The sequence below is a fragment of the Musa acuminata genome, chromosome BXJ1-10 (assembly GCF_036884655.1).
Source record: "Musa acuminata AAA Group cultivar baxijiao chromosome BXJ1-10, Cavendish_Baxijiao_AAA, whole genome shotgun sequence".
NCBI classification, from domain to species: domain Eukaryota; kingdom Viridiplantae; phylum Streptophyta; class Magnoliopsida; order Zingiberales; family Musaceae; genus Musa; species Musa acuminata.
This window is the reverse complement of record NC_088336.1, coordinates 35,353,596-35,370,553: the sequence shown is the minus strand read 5'-3', so window position 1 is coordinate 35,370,553 and position 16,958 is coordinate 35,353,596. Positions and strand designations below refer to the sequence as shown.

The window sequence follows — 16,958 nt, the reverse complement described above, 5'->3', positions numbered from 1 at the left end:
ATGGGATTTTCGCGGTGGCGACCCTGAGCTGTCCGGTTCCGTCGAGGGTTCAGGGTTTTCCCGTTTTCATAAGGCCCGTAAGTTCGTCATCCGTTAGGTCGAATGGGAAATACGTTTGATCGGATGATTGCTGGTCCTGTATCCTTTCTCATATCACACAGCTGGCCCTCAACCCGTTTCCCTGCTCCGCCGATGGTAACGACCACCACATCAGGTCTATGGACACCGTGGACGCGGTTTAGGAATCAACTCATTTCACCGTGGAATACGGTCTTCCCAGGTCCATCAGGCCCTCACGAATCTCAACGTGCACAGGTCGACTACACACCGACTCAATCCAACACTGGTGCATACAAAATCTTTGTGTATGAATATCGATTCCGTGTACCAAAAAATAAAGTCCACACTTGGAAAGCCTTTTTCTCTTGAAACATTAGCATCCCTACACAAAAATACACGCCGCACCATGTCAACGTTATGATGGTGACAATACGTTGAAACACGTCAGGTATTGTCACATTTATATGCTTAATTTATATATATATTTTTTGATATAAATGAAGCCATAAATTCAACAACCCTCACATATGTCAACGGCAATAGATGATTGCTTGCTGTTTCTTAACATTGAAGGAAGAAGAAAAAGACTTCACTAGCTTTGACCGATAGCCATGCAATTCCCAATTAAATTAATGTTCCATACCATTTCTCTTCTTTCTTTAACGATAATGGGAGAACGATCCCCAACCTTTGGCTAAAAGATCGTTGACCGAGCATTAGCAGCAAAGGCAACAATTGCTGCAGGATGATTCAATTTCCTACATTACTTTGAAGCTATTTGAAAGTTTCTGAACGTAAGATTGCTTAAGTTGGAGGGAGAAAAGAACTTAGCCAAACGAAATTATAGAGATAAACAACTGAGAATATACGAGAAAAATGATATAAGATTAATGTGATCCGTTAACTTTCCACTTATGTCAATGGAGAAAATTAATTTTCTTATTATGTGAGATCGATTACAAGATCCTTGAGTTATCTCATCTATGTACGATCTTCTTATCCATCCTCTCACATAAATTATGAAGAATTTACATTTTTTTCTCTTCTCTTCTTTAGAAACCTCGGTGAACATATTTCTAAACACCCAAGTACTTCAAATATTTTTTACATCTTATTTTCCTCGTAAAAACCTAGAAATACATAAAAATTTTATAGAAGAATCAAACTTTAATTATCATGATTTTCTTTTCCACAAAGACTCCTCCTTGTACTCGGATTCATTCTAGAAATTTTAAAAAATATTTTTCCTCTATTCGGGTCGCTTTCTTTTTTCAAAAAGAAGATCAGTGTTATTCTTCTTTTTGACGATCATGATTAAGACTAACAAAAAGAAGTTATTCTTTGATTGATGTGTTAGTCATGCTTTAGAATTGGCCATCTAAGTAAGCTATCCAAAAGTCCCAATGGTGATGAAGGCAGATATTTTTCATGTGGTTCATAGAAGAACTATAATACTATAGGGCATGACAGTGTTTGATGCAATGATTAATCATGCACATTGAATGTGGATAGACTTTTTGATTCTATGTTTATAGTGATGGGTTGTTTTCAAGGTGGATTTTGTCTATCGAGATGACAGGCAACATGTTTTCTTTTAATCTGTCCTCCTCCGCTGGCTTCCTTTCACCACTGGAAAATAAGGAAACAGAAGACAACATGTGGTTTGGTTTCCGAATCATTCTTAGTCTTACCCTCTTTCTCTCCCAAGTTTCTCACCTATCACAACCCAACACGAGCTACAGAACAAAAGATTCTGGGAAGGGAGAACGACACATCATTGAGGTGATTCAGAGAGACCAGCGTACTGTTGCAGAACAAGGAGGGAAACATAAAAGGGAGACAGACGAGTAGACGGAAGAGACAAGGGAAGGAGAGAAGATGGTGCAGAGAGGAGAGAGGTCAGTGGGGAAGACATCCCACTTCTCACTCACATGTAGACTCTTGAGCCAATACTTGAAGAAGAAGAAGAATGGCAACCGTGGTGAGCTTGCACTTCGCCAACAAGCTAAAGGTCCGATTCCTACTACATATATATATCTCATTTTTCCTCTCCTACTAGATTGACTGTTTCTGCTCTTCTTTCAGTGGTTTTCTTAATTCCTATGATTCCAATACAAATCATTTCAGAGAATTCACTGGTGCCCAACACCCTCAGCTTCGAACCTGGGGTTGATGTCTCAGGAAAGAATCACCATCGCCATGCTGAAAACTCCATTCTAACAAAGGAGGAATCTAACATGGCTACGAACACCAAGTCATTCTACCTCCAGAATCAAATATCTGCAATACATTTCCTTTATCTAGCTTTAGCTTCTTATGTCTGATGGGGATATAAACAGGAATAATCTTTGTATAGGAACAAATACTAGAAGACCAAAATACGCAGCGGAATAAAATGGAAACACAATCAAACAGAACACCAAGATATACGTGGAAAACCCCTTCAATGTGAAGGGTAAAAACCACGGGGCAAACTAGAGATAATCCACTATGAGAATAATGAATATACAAATCTCAATCTCTTGCCCAAAACCCAAGCAACAACCACAAGAGAATAACTGGGATACAAGGATCATGTTACTGCCCACAATATCTAAAACCTCCCAAGTAATCACAGCAAGAGCCTACTGTAGATTTGATCTAACCTGAGATGAGAACACTGCTAGATGATTGTGAACAGTCTCTCTGCGTTGTCCTTGTCTTCTTCCCTTTCTTTCTCTTCCTCTTCTGCCTTGTTCTCCTTCTTCTCTTTGGAATCTCGTCGCTGCAAAGATCTGCCTCGTTGCTGCCTTTTTATAGCTTTAATCTGCCTCTAAAACGCAGCCACCACACCCCCCTAATCTTAATTAGGGTTAGGTTAAGAGGGGGTGTGAGCTGTGGGCTGATAAAGCCCACATGGGCTGAATATGGGCCATCAGCTCAACAACCTCCCCCTTCAGCCCATAAGGGAGGCTGTCCCATGACTCCTCAATGTGAAGCCATATCGACCAACTGTCGGCATATCTCCTGTCTTTCTTTTGTTAAGGTCTTCGTCAACATGTCTACTCCGTTGTCATCTGTATGAATTTTCTGAAGCTGCAACTGCTTCTCTTCAAATACATTTCGAATCCAGTGGTATCTGACATCTATATGCTTTGACTTGGAATGAAACATTGGGTTCTTACACAAATGGATGGCACTCTGGCTGTCACAATGCATCACATAATTTTCCTGTTTCAGCCCCAATTCTTGTAAGAATTCTTTCATCCATAACATTTCTTTGCATACCTCTGTAGCAACAATATATTCTGCTTCTGTGGTGGAGAGAGCAATACACCTTTGTAACCTGGATTGCCATGACACAGCTCCCCCTGCAAAAGTAAGTACATAACCTGAAGTAGACTTCCTCGTATCTATATCTCTTGCCATATCTGCATCTGTGTAACCTGTTAACGCAGGTGGTCCACCTCCAAAGCTTAAACAAACCTTAGAGCTCCCTCTGAGATATCTAAAAATCCACTTCACTGCTGCCCAGTGCTCTTTGCCTGGATTTGCAAGAAATCTGCTAGTAACACCCACTGCATATGCGATGTCCGGCCTCGTACATACCATTGCATACATTAAACTTCCAACTACTGAAGCATAAGGAACCTTTTGCATTTTCTCCTTCTCCTCATCACTTGACGGACTCTGTTCTGAGCACAACTTGAAGTGACCTGCAAGAGGAGAACCAACTGGCTTAGCATTGCTCATACTAAATCTTTCCAATACATTCTCGATGTATTTCTCCTGTGACAACCAAATCTTCTTGTTTTTCCTATCACGAGAAATCTGCATGCCTAGTATTTGCTTTGCTGGCCCCATGTCCTTCATTGCAAAAGACTCACCAGTTCCTTCTTCAACCTGTCAATTTTAGACATATCTTTTCCAAGAATAAGTATGTCATCAACATAAAGTAAGAGAATAATAAAATTCTCATCAAACCATTTGATGTACACACAATAATCTGAAGCCGTTCTTTTGTATCCATTTTCTGTCATAAATGAATCAAACTTTCTGTACCACTGTCTTGGAGCTTGCTTTAGCCCATACAAGCTCTTCTTCAACTTGTAGACAAAATTATCTTTACCTTTGACTTTGAAGCATTCTGGTTGCTCCATATAAATTTCCTCCTCCAAATCACCATGAAGGAAAGCTGTCTTCACATCTAACTGCTCAACCTCCAAGTCCTGGCTAGCAGCAATACCAAGAGCAACACGAATAGAAGACATTTTAACAACAGAAAGACAGGAGATATGCCGACAATTGGTCGGTATGGCTTCACATTGAGGAGTCATGGGACAGCCTCCCTTATGGGCTGAAGGGGGAGGTTGTTGGGCTGATGGCCCATATTCAGCCCATGTGGGCTTTATCAGCCCACAGCTCACACCCCCTCTTAACCTAACCCTAATTAAGATTAGGGGGGTGTGGTGGCTGCGTTTTAGAGGTAGATTAAAGCTATAAAAAGGTAGCAACGAGGCAGATCTTTGCAACGACGAGATTCCAAAGAGAAGAAGGAGAACAAGGCAGAAGAGGAAGAGAAAGAAAGGGAAGAAGACAAGGACAACGCAGAGAGACTGTTCACAATCATTTAGCAGTGTTCTCATTTATTCTCTTTGGAATCTCGTCGCTGCAAAGATCTGCCTCGTTGCTGCCTTTTTATAGCTTTAATCTGCCTCTAAAACGCAGCCACCATACCCCCTAATCTTAATTAGGGTTAGGTTAAGAGGGGGTGTGAGCTGTGGGCTGATAAAGCCCACATGGGCTGAATATGGGCCATCAGCCCAACAACTACCACTCCAGGGAGAAACGGAAGGACCAGTTTACGGTCTTCTACGGCGGAAAGGTGGTGGTTTTCGACAATATTCCGGCGGACAGAGCCAAGGATCTGATGCTGATGGCAAGTAAAGACACCACTTGCAACTTGATGACACTGCAACCCCAAGCCAATAATTCTTCTGGTGATTGCCACCGTTTGCATGCTCTTGGCCATGGTATGCTGTCGCCTTGGATCATGCTCATCCATCTTTCTCTCGTTGATGATAGATATGCCCATAGCGAGAAGGAACTCCCTCCATCGATTCCTGGAGAAGAGGAAGGATCGGTTCGTACTTTTTGCTCGTGATGTGGATTTGCGTTCGAATGATCTCCGACTCATGGTTGTCTTGTTGGAACTTTTAGGATGGGCAAGGCACCATACCAAGTCCATGGCGGCTCGGAGGTGGCGAAGACGGAGGAAGACCAGCCGTGGCTCAGCTTGGGTCGACGAGTTCCGGAGGCAGGAAGCACTTTTCTTCATGTGTAGCCTTCCGGTGTTTCCGGTTCCTTAACGAGTATACTATATATATACGTATACTCGGGTTTGATTCCACCTACGTCTGAATTTGATTAGAGGTTGATGATGGTAATATTTTGGATGAATAATTGTGAAAAATGAATGGGCATGGGAGTGCAGAATCTGACGTAATGAACTGTGACAATATATGGTATGATGAGTGGATGATTTCAGCACAGGAAGAAGTAATGTTGATAGCAGTGACAAAGAAACAAAAGAAGAATTCGGGTGCAAATTAGTGCTGCTTTAGAGTGAAGAAGAAGAAGTTGGAACGCTCCATTTCACAGTGTCTTGTTTTTGTTGCCGACAATGCTTGGGAGAGTTCGCGTGTCGGTCACTCACAGCCAATCTTCTTTTAAGAGAAAAATCACTTCATTAGATAGGATTGGATTGGATTGGATTGGATTGGATTGTCGAGGCTGATGGGATTTGGAGTCCTACAGATTCGAGCAAAAAAAACCTCTGCGCTACGGCGATCATGATGGCTGGCATGAAGAAGAAGAAGTGCAGTACAGTTCGCTTCTTTGACAAAAGGAGAACAAAAAAAAAAATCAAAATCGTGTGAATATGTTTTGATCCAAATATTGTGAAAGTTGGTCCTCTTATCATGTTTAAGTATTGAGAGGATTAATTATAGATTATTTTTTTAGTTAGATTTTTTTATTAAATTTAAAAAATTTATATTGAAATTTCTATAATTATGAAAGTGAAATATCCGACTTCATTTATCGTAACATCATCGGTTTACCGACGAAAGCATGAAAACAATGAAGAAAAAGATAATTTCAACATTCTAACATGTATCGGTAGACGATGACGTCGCTGGGACTACAGACGAGAGGTGAGAATTGTTCGATAAGTGTGTCCATGTTGAGGTAGATGCAAAGCGAAACTCACCTCTTACCGGCTTTCATCAATAAAAACTAATTGTATTAAGGTAAATGAAGCTAGATATTTTACTTTCATAATTATAAAGATTTAAGTATAAATTTGTTAAGTTTAAGGATCGAGATACTAAAAAGATGTAACTAAATAGAGTAATTTGTAATTAACCTTATATGAGATGAGGCTTATCGTTGATCCATCGTTGCATAGTCAATTCCTATATCACCGTGAATGATAACATCCCCAATGCAACTATCACAATCAATGACAATATAATTTATGTTTCTCAAATTAAATCTCTGATATATTAAAAATAATCATAGTCGATGACAATCATCTTCTTGCACATAGATAATATGTTAGCCCTATGATTATGATGAATGATATTATTTCGACTCAATCATAAGAACCACATAATAAAGTGTTTATCCTAGGAACTAAGAATTAAGATGAAAATTCTTAAAGTCAATAAAGGAGTACTCTTAACTTCCTAGTAAAACTAGGAGGTGGGAAGGGTTTCGGAAGTCAAAGCTTCCATCAACAAAGGATAGGACCTTAAAGCACTCTATTTTTTTTTTTTTTTAATTTATATCTAAAACAATTGATGAAACTTAAAAATACTCCTTGAATGATGCATTGGTGTGCTTTTCCATTTGTTCACAGCTGAGAAGTCTGCTTCTCCTTCCTCGACTAAAATTTTTTGTATTAAAAATTCTAACATAATATAAACTCTACTAAACTTATCTCTTGAGCTAGAGAAGGTAACCTCATCAATCTGAAGAGGGCAATTGACTCTAGCCACAATCTAGAGTATAAGATCAGGATGAAGGAGTTGGGAAGTCTTAAGAACTAGATCCAAGTAGGGCTTTGTGATATATTCCAAAAGGAGTTAAAATATGACATTCCAAGGGAATAAAGATAATACAACACCCCAAAGAAAACCATGGGCCATAAGTTCTTCATTATATAAGACCCTCTTATAAGGTTTATAGTGGTCAAAGTCAAAGGTCAGATTCTAGAATAGCTTGATTGAGAGGACTTATCAAAGGGACTAAGACTCTATTTTAATTTATCTCGTTAATCTCTATTAAATCAAAATTGATCAGAGAGAGACTAAGACTCTCTTTGATTCTTTAACTCTTGACTTTCAAGACTGCATCTAGTCTCTAAGAATCAAAACCTTGAACTTAAAAAAAAAAAAAAAGACTTGCTTAAGAACGAGAAGTAGAGTTTATTGTTTGAAAAGGTTCGGATGAGGTGAAAATGATGAAAAAGTATATTAGAACATGATTTAGACTATTAAATCGTATATTAGAACATAATTAGTATACTAATCAATATGACTTAGACATATTAAATCAGTGATTATGATTTAGACTTAGTAAATTAATAAGAAAATTATCCTATAGAAATGGATCTTTTGGTTGCTATAGAAAATTAGTCAAAATTACTGAAATGAAAACCAAAGTCCAAATTGGGGGCGGAATCACGACGCCACGATGACTTCATCACGCCTTGTTAAACGCCGACTTGCAGCTGATCTCCTTTTTCGCTTCTTCCCCGCCGGCCCAACCGGGTGTAACAAACCCTAACTCGTTCGAAACCCTAAACCCAAGAACTTCTCCAGCGGTAATCTTCTTCCATACCGGTCTTCCTGTAGATCGTCGTCTTGATTGAAGTTTACGGGTTTCGGATTGCTTCCATAATTCGGCTGGCAAAGAAATCCCTCTTGGCCGGCGTTGCCGTGAGATAATGCGAGAGAAGTAGGCCAGGATCCAAACCGCTGGATGGGACGGTGGAGCACTGACTTCTGATTCCCACCGTAGGCATTGGAGGCGCCTACCGTTGCTGTTTCGGGATGCCGGTCGAGCAGGATAAGGACCTGGAGGTCCTCCCCAGCAATGGCGAGGATTTGGTGGAGGGACCCATCAGGTGAGACCATGTCTTACTTCCTCTTTTCTTGGTCTGTAGTCATTGAACTGTGCTTGGAGGAACTCAGAGGTGTATCATATTATCCTTTTCCCGTCAGAGTGTATCGTGTAATGAATCTCTTAAAACTGTATACCTTTTTTTTTTTTTTTTTTTTTTTCTTTTGGTCTGTTTGGATATGACTTGGCATCTGGCTTTATAAAATCAAAAAGCATGAATGAAATTAATTGCACATAAAATGATACCCCTAGGAGGAGCCGTGGAAATACCTCAATTCTGGCTTCTTTACAGGTAGAGTAACCTAGAATCTCATCGAAGATGTTACATTTTGGATTTACTTTTAAAAGAACCGAGAGGGTGAACCTTGTTCCTATTGCATATGTTGGTCTTCATCAGACCCCGTATTTGTGGAAGCTTCATGTACCAAGTTCACCCTTTTATTTTTAAGCACCTAAAACCTTTTCCCTATGTATAAGATGCTATTCTAAAGAACCTAGAGGGCAAGCCTTGTTACTTAGGTTGAGGCTGCATATATCGGTCCTCATCAGACCTTGTATTTGTGGAAGCTTCATGTCTTTTATTTTTAAGCACCTAAAAGCTTTTTCCTATGTATAAGATGCTATTCTAACCCCACACCATCACCCTTTTTTCTTTTATAAGATCTGCTGTTTTAGACTTCAAAAACAAAAAAAACATTACAATAAACTTGGAGTCAGCCCTTGTTTGCTAGTAGGAGCTCTCTAACATCTTTTGACCATGGATAGAGCTGTCTTCGGCCTTGTGTCATTTGTAGTAGTCCAAACCCTTGGCTATGCAGAACATATTGTCCGGGCATTCTTGATCCTTATAGGAGCATCTCAGATTTCCTCATCCATGTACACAATGTGGAGGTAAGAACGCAAGAAAGTGCATTCCCTGGTAAAATGTTCAGCAATATTACCCTATTTGCAAACAACGTTTATATCAGTTTTTATCTTTTATCAGGCTTCACTCAACATTTATATGCTATTTTAATTCAGCACTGTTTGTCATCTCAGGTTGCTGGATTTATCTATTGGATCTTCTTTTTATTGTTTTAGGAAGTTGGTTAGCCAGGCACCTTATACATGATAAAAAATATATTATGGTCTTGAACTGATGATTGATCAGCCTTTTTTACATTTCCAGATGCCTTAACTGTGGCATCAGTGCAAAATTGACATGCCACATGCGTAGTGGCCCAGAGGGACGTCGAACTTTATGTAATGCTTGTGGAATTGCATGGAGAAAGGTATAATGCTTAAACTTGCTCCAAAATTGTCTACAGTGATAATGTTGTTCTGAATTTTCATTATCTTGTTGTATCTGTTGGAAACAGTTGATATTTTATTTTACCTATTCTAATTGATTGTATCTGACGTGCATTTTACATGTGTATTTAGTATTTATACAGTGCCATTTGTCAGAATCTATGTATTGTCAGCAAAGGCATGGAACAACTTTTATGTCTTTTAGATCCTATGCTTGTTGGACAACTAGATAAACATCATGTGTTCCAATTCATAGCCAGCCAAGTGAAAGCTAGTTTTCAGGTGAGAAAGCAGTGAGAATCCAGATGTGGTGCAATCTCCTAGGAGAGGAGAACGCCACCTTTGTTTCTTTTAATGATCTACTTCAAGCTTATGCTGATACGCATACTTATCTGGTCCTTTGATGATAATAATATTACCCTGCATGCCCCATAAAACCTGAGTAATTCTATACATGATCATACATCCTGCTCGGAAAATTATTTTATATGCATTATTCAGGTGGATGTTGTTGCCTTGTGATAATCTGAGTGTGCTTGTGGAGTTACAAATCTGCTTGTGAATCTGGTGGCATGTTTTCTTTTACTTGCTTCTGGGAATATATAATTCATGTGGAAATTGATGTCCTTTCCTATCTGTCGTTGGTTGTAGTCACGGAATAGATTTGTTTCAATATACATATATTATGCAACCTGCAATCAAATAGAAGAGTTTTTTTTTTTTTTTTTTGCATAAATTTACAGATAGATACATTTTAAGTTTCTTCTAAGAAAGACCATCAAGTTTAAGTAATAGTTAATTGGATTCAGAACTTATTTTTAAGCTTTATCTGACTGGAAAGAGCTTCTTTACCTCTTGCCAATATAAAATGTCATGAAGACATTTTAAGTTTTGCTTTATTTAATTAGGAGGCAATCATTAAGATTTTTTCTGACCCATAATAAGTTGTGCTTGAGCTGTTAAGAAATCATTCTGATTCATGGTAAACAAATAACTTTAGTTATGAAATTTAGTATGAGGGAATTATCTTTCAATTACCTCAAATCATTCAATGATGCTTCAGAGGGCTGGCTTAGACCAAGCAATGCTCCATTCGAAAAAGATTGAGATTATGGTACTGGCTTTTCAGCAATATAACTTTGTGATGTGAAAGCATTCAAGAAACTAGATTTAAGTGATGAATTTATATTGTCAACTATTAGCAATTAAGAAGGGCAAATTATATTTGTAAAGACAAGAATAGTTGGGCAAAACACAGAGATGAGTGAGATTATATTTTCCTATTAGTATATTGGCCTGACCAGTTGAGCTTTTCTTCCACCTCCTCTCCTGTAATAATGGTTCTTGTTCCCACCATCCATTTGAATGTAGGTTTTATATTAACTTAATTTCCTTATCTTTGTAAAACTAGATTTCTTTTTTCATGCATATATGTCAATAGTAAATCGGATAAAAGGTTTATATGATCTTGAATTGGTTTAGGACCTATTGTGGCATTTACACTTAGAATTGTCATTGATCATTTGGATAGGTTAATTTGAATTATGGAACTTTCGGTCTTTTTGCATTTTATGATTATGTCCATGCAAATAAATGAACATGGTTAAGGTTTAATTAAGGATATATCAACATCAATATGCAACTAATTATTGCATGTTTTGGAAATATTTACCATGAGCAAAGTTCATCTCAATCTGTGCCGGTATGCCAACTAGCTATCGATACAACATATACATAGGTGTATCGGCGTATGATATGTCGGTATGCTTGGGCGTACCGACAGTACAGTAAAATTATTGAAAATAGCTCCAAAATTTTTTTTAAATAAAAAAAATAGATTATAATTTTTAAGTTAGAAATAAATATAAATTTATTATAATTTTAGCAAAAATAATCTAAATTATGAAAGAATAGTGACATCTTTTTTGGGCTTTGAGGAATAGTTTTGTGATACGTTTCGAACATTCCTTCAATTAATATTAAAATATCTATAAAGAAATGATTTGAATTATTAGATTATTTTTTTAACAACTTCAACTTTAAGATTCAAATGAATCAAGTAATCAATTGATGGATATACCTAGTTCTATTACCAAAAAGAATGATGGAACTTCATGGGCAATGGATTGGGGCCCTCAATCCTATGTATCTATTTATTAATTTGATATGTTTGTCGAACCCAATCCTGAAAATGATTCCATGACATGGTATATTGATATATCATATGTCATTGGTGCATCAATGTAGTGATGGTCATAGTCTAATTGTCATAAATCACATATATCTGAGACGACTCCTGAGGCAAGGATGATTGTGGCATGTATTGGTGCGGAGTATGGAGAATGTCGAAACTTCTACTTTTGCCACTAATCTACTGCTCCATATTGTAAGATCGATCATCATACTGCTACTCTGAGAAGTATGACTAATTATCATTGTACTGTCGTTGGCTGTAAGATTCTCCATAATATGACGATTGTGAATACAATGAGCTTCGCTCTATGTATATTATGTAGGCTCTATCGCATCTGCTTAAAATCATCAACTATCTTCCTCTTCCCCTTCCCCTTTCGTGTATCAACTTGACTAATACCTCATCAAGCTCTATGATCTGAATCTTGAGTGGCATGTGTAAAATATCGCTCCTCGATTTATGCATCACCCTCAAACTGTATAGACGGGACCATCAACTCTTCGACGTCGTTGCCATCATCGGTCGAGGCACGACTGTCAACGTTACTGCTATGTTTTCTGACCGGGTGAGTTTAAGAGAACGAAAATGTGAGAATAAGAGAGAGATATGAGTGACAAAAAATTTGAGAGAGTTGAAGAGTTTGAGAGAGTGAAATGGGCTGAAAGAGGAGGGAAGAAAGGGTTTAAAAACCCTTTCCTATGGTTCAAACGGTCAAATTAACCATTTGAAATAAGGCAATTTGAGCCCTTGATCAGTAACGATCGAAATCTGATCATTTCTGATCAGTACAGGTCGATAATGGTCGGATTTCGATCGTTACCGATTGGTACAGATCCCGTATCGCTCGATACAGGGTCATGTAATGGGTACCACATGATAGAGGACGGTTCATGTATTGGTCCCTTGTCGGACCGATACGTATCTCTCGTACCAGGTGGTACAGCTCGATATGGTGATCCCTGACCATGAGTGTCAATTTTCCTTTCCTATTCTTATTATTTTATTTTCCTTGCGACAATGACTTTCATACAGATGGTATAGCTTTTGTGTATAAAACAACAATTACAACAACCAAGTCATAATTCCCAATTGCTAGTATGAGGGCCATGTGGTCATTGAATCCTTCCACTTATATTATTCTTTTCAGTTTTTTTATCTCATTCCTGCCGCCATCTTAGCATTGTGTACTTGAACATTTCCTTGTGATGCATCGTCGTTCTTAATCACCTCCAATCTCACTCATATTGTATTACTATTGCTACTAATTAAAGTTTTCAAATTTCAGTATGTTCTTTTAGCATATTTATTTCAGTCAAGGTTAGTATAATCTGGAGTCAATTTATTCTCTGGAACCTATCAATATATTTTGACAATTATTTTATTAGGCATGCTTGCATTTGATGGTTATCGATGTGCATGTCATTATGTCTTGGATAAATATTTGTGACTTTCTTGTGTCTGCCTTTTCTTTTGACTTGTTGTGTACCTTAATGCTGGAGTTTGGTTAAACAGGGGAAACAGAGAAAGGTAATTGACTACAACGTTCCAATGAAGGACCTAGCGAACTCAAATATGGTACCAGAAATTGATATGGAATTCGAAAATGAAGACAAGGCATATGAATTTTACAATAGATATGCGGGGATGGTAGGATTTAGTGTACGAAAAGGTTGGATAGATAAATCAGCAGACAAAATTACTAGATCGAGAACACTTGTTTGCTCACGAGAAGGATTTCGTAAGGACAAAAAGGGAGCTAAGGAAGTAAAGAAACCACGTCCGGAAACTAGAATTGGTTGCCCTGCACGCTTGACCATTAAACTTACACCTAGTGGTACATATCATGTTACTGAATTTGTGGCAGACCATAATCATCAGCCTGCACCTCCTTCAGCCATGCACATGCTAAGGTCTCAAAGGATACTGACTGAAGTTCAAACTGTTGAAGCAGTAGATTTATCTGATGATTCAGGAACCACTCCAAAGTCAGCTAACCACCTAACAGGCAGACAAGTTTCAGGCTCTCAAAATGTCAGATATCTTCCCATGGATTACAGAATGGGTCTTCGCTCGAAACGTATGAAGACTATGCAGATGGGAGATGCAGAAGCTGTTTTAAAGTACCTACAAAGCATGCAACTTAATGATCCGTCCTTTTTTCATTCCACACAAATAGATGAAGATGATAGATTGACCAATTTTTTCTGGGCAGATGCAAAGTCTATGTTGGACTTCAACTTCTTCGGCGATGTAGTTTGTCTAGATACAACTTACAGAGTAAATGGATATGGTAGGCCATTTGCACCTTTCCTTGGCGTGAATCACCACAAGCAAATTGTTACATTTGGTGCAGCACTTCTGTATGATGAAACTATAGAGTCCTTCAAGTGGTTGTTTGATACTTTTAAGATTGCAATGCGTGGAAGACAACCAAAGACTATCTTGACAGACCAGTCTACATCAATAAGTCATGCACTAGATGCAGTTTGGCCAGGTACCAGTCACCATCTTTGTGTGTGGCAAGTCTATCAAAATGCTATTAAGCATCTCAATCATGTGTTCCAAAGTTCAAAAACTTTTGCTAAGGATTTTGCTAGGTGTGTTTATGACTACGAGGATGAGGAAGAATTATTACCAGCCTGGCAAGAAATGTTAGAAAAGTATGATCTTAGGAACAACGAATGGCTGGCAAAGCTTTTCGAAGAAAGGGAGAAATGGGCGCTCGTATACAGCCGTCAAACACTTTGTGTTGATATGAAAAGCACGCTGCAGAATGAGAACTTTAGTAGTTTGCTGAAGAAGTACTTGACATCACAACTAGATCTTTCATCCTTTTTTAAACACTATGAGAGGGTGGTGGATGACCATAGGTATGCTGAACTCCAAGCTGATTTTCATGCAAGCCAAAGTTTTCCAAGAATACCTCCTTCAAAAATGTTAAAGCAAGCTGCTACTTTGTATACTCCTGCAGTTTTTGAAATGTTTCGTAAGGAGTTTGAGGTATTCATGGATTGCATGCTGTACAGCTATGGTGAGGTTGGGACTATATCAGATTATAAAATCACTGTTGGTGAAAAACCTAAAGAGTATTTTGTTAGACTTGACTCGAGTGATTATTCTGTTGCCTGCAGTTGCAAGAAATTTGAATTTGTTGGGGTTCAATGTGGTCATGTGATAAAGGTCCTTGATGTTAGAAATATTAAAGAGCTGCCTGAACGATATTTCTTGAAGAGGTGGAGAAGGAATGCCAAGTCTGATACAGGGTCAGAGCCTGGAGGAATTATTGTTGATGTTGACCCTAAGTCTCCCATAACAACTTCAGCACATGTGCATTTATCTTCATATGCTCATAATCAGGGCTCTCATGCAGCAGCTCAAATTAGTGAGGTAATATTGCTTCATGTGTTGTTGGCTATTTAACATTTGGCAAAACTTATTATAACAGTCCAATAGGATACAGGAATATCGTGCTTCTGATTCTCATCAGCTGTCATTTCATGGGAACACTCAGTTAAGTTAGGTAATGTTCATGTGAATCTATGCTTCTTAAGGCTTTTTTTTTTTTGTGGCCTCAATTATAACTAGATCTTTTTGCCAAGTTGGATAGAATGTGTAAGTAGTTTGGTATCTCAGGTAATGTTCATGTAGTCTGCGGTTAAATACAGAAAGCAGTCGACAATATCTACACAATACAATTGCTGAGCATGTTTCTTGTACAATAAAAATTGAACTTTAGGATATTTGCAATATAATATTAAATCATTTATCTGAATGCCTTGCAGGGATATACAACTCCGAATGCGCGTTCACATGAACCAGTTTATGGTAGTTTGCAGTTTAACCACTTCAGCAACAACAACCGGGTATAATTCTCAACACCGGATTGATGATGAGGTATGTGCAGCTACTTTTTAAGTTATTTTAAACCGTCGAAAAACATATGTTCATGCTCTGTCAAAGCCACACGAGGACTTCAATTTTTTCCACACTATATGCAATGATTTAATCTTGTGATTTTCCATTTGCAGGCATTCTATTGCTAAATGAAGGCATCAAGTGATTGTGGTTATATATGGAAGGTTATCAGCTTCATATCTAACCAATGAGGGTAGTTCTTTATGCCAATCAACCTTTTCTAGGTCTCATCGAGGGAGGATAATGCGGCCCTAGGTCTGATGGGTGCTTCTGTTTGGTGGACATTTGATGCTCTTTGTTTGTTTGCATATGCTAGTTAGATTATAGTTCTGTATCCAATCATAAGAATAATCTTAGTTAGTGCTGAATGTGTAGTATATATTTCGACATCATGGGATGTATCGCATCTTAGTCAGTTGTATGTTCAGTAAATATACCCGGGAAATTATAGTTCTTGTTGTTATATGAGGTAAATAACCCAGTTAATTGAAGTGCATGGACAGCCTATTTTTCCCATTAATACATGTAATTTTTGAAGAGCATTAGTCATCATGTGCTCTTCGTCTCATCATACAAGTTTGCACGTTCACATGATCTCATTTTCATTCAACTCAAGAATTTGTCATCATTTCTGGATCATCTCTTCAGGTGATTCTTGAATTCTTTTAATAGTGAATCATAAAAGGTTGTTGGCCTCTGTCCTCGACCAAGATAGTGAGATACAACAAGCAATAAGACATGAGATCAACATCACATTGGTCCCAGCAGAACATCACATGGTGGGGGGCATTGGCAATTCTATGAACATGTGTTGTGCATTTATTTATTTGCAAGCCTGTGGAGAGGATTTGCATTTTTGCAATACCCAATTATTGCTTCGTCTTTTGACAGCTGACTTAATTTTGCATATTTATTTATGTTGTTGTTGTTGTTGTTGTTGTTGTTGTTGTTTTTGTTTTTGTTTTTGTTATATATAACCAAATGTGTGCCTGATAAAGAACACAACTTTTGGATAGAATGTAGATAGATAGGAACATTGATTACATCATGGGTGCAAATAATATATTTTGTATTTTTAGATTTACGAAGCTTTTGAAGTTTAAAAACAAAAAAAATACAATTAATCAGAGTTTCATTATTCTATGAATACTTTCTTGCTTTAAAGCTTGCTTATGTGAAAATATTCTAAGCACATTCAAAGTTTCTCAACAGATCCAGAGAGAGAGAGAGAGAGAGAGAGGATGGATGAGAGAATAAGAAAGAAAATTATTTTTTAAGACTTATGTAGGAGGAGAGGAGACACAAAGGGATTTATATTAGAATATTTATGTTT

At 37.9% G+C, this 16,958-nt stretch overlaps 2 protein-coding genes across 4 annotated transcripts; both read left to right on the top strand.

The window, feature by feature from the left end:
* Nucleotides 1–4,821: 4,821 nt before the first annotated feature.
* Nucleotides 4,822–5,545, top strand: LOC135595099 (protein TIFY 10a-like). Its single transcript, XM_065085620.1, has 3 exons — nucleotides 4,822–5,039; nucleotides 5,125–5,182; nucleotides 5,260–5,545. Exons 1-3 carry the CDS (start codon nucleotides 4,850–4,852, stop codon nucleotides 5,381–5,383), a joined length of 372 nt encoding a protein of 123 aa, XP_064941692.1. The 5' UTR covers nucleotides 4,822–4,849; the 3' UTR covers nucleotides 5,384–5,545.
* Nucleotides 5,546–7,822: 2,277 nt separating this feature from the next.
* LOC103969705 (protein FAR1-RELATED SEQUENCE 5) lies at nucleotides 7,823–16,116 on the top strand. Of its 3 annotated transcripts, XR_670609.3 has the most exons (6): nucleotides 7,823–8,230; nucleotides 9,395–9,497; nucleotides 13,223–15,097; nucleotides 15,171–15,230; nucleotides 15,493–15,604; nucleotides 15,739–16,116. XR_670609.3 is itself a non-coding variant. In XM_009383336.3 (5 exons), the coding sequence occupies exons 1-4, from the start codon at nucleotides 8,157–8,159 to the stop codon at nucleotides 15,185–15,187; spliced, it is 2,076 nt and encodes a 691-aa protein (XP_009381611.2). In that variant the 5' UTR covers nucleotides 7,823–8,156; the 3' UTR covers nucleotides 15,188–15,230; nucleotides 15,493–15,604. The 3 variants fall into 3 exon arrangements, 2 of the variants coding, with proteins under 2 accessions (XP_009381611.2, XP_009381610.2); XM_009383336.3 differs by lacking the exon at nucleotides 15,739–16,116 and having other exon boundaries at nucleotides 15,164–15,230; XM_009383335.3 differs by lacking the exon at nucleotides 15,171–15,230 and having other exon boundaries at nucleotides 7,824–8,230.
* Nucleotides 16,117–16,958: the final 842 nt, after the last annotated feature.

Bases quoted from the DNA above. Each gene is read 5' to 3' on its own strand.
- LOC135595099 (XM_065085620.1), top strand. From the start codon at position 4,850: ATGGGCCATCAGCCCAACAACTACCACTCCAGGGAGAAACGGAAGGAC. The intron at 5,040-5,124 runs GTGATTGCCACC...CGTTGATGATAG, and splicing joins CCAAGCCAATAATTCTTCTG to ATATGCCCATAGCGAGAAGG. The intron at 5,183-5,259 runs GTTCGTACTTTT...TGGAACTTTTAG, and splicing joins CTGGAGAAGAGGAAGGATCG to GATGGGCAAGGCACCATACC.
- LOC103969705 (XM_009383335.3), top strand. From the start codon at position 8,157: ATGCCGGTCGAGCAGGATAAGGACCTGGAGGTCCTCCCCAGCAATGGC. The intron at 9,498-13,222 runs GTATAATGCTTA...TTGGTTAAACAG, and splicing joins GTGGAATTGCATGGAGAAAG to GGGAAACAGAGAAAGGTAAT. The intron at 15,098-15,492 runs GTAATATTGCTT...AATGCCTTGCAG, and splicing joins CAGCAGCTCAAATTAGTGAG to GGATATACAACTCCGAATGC.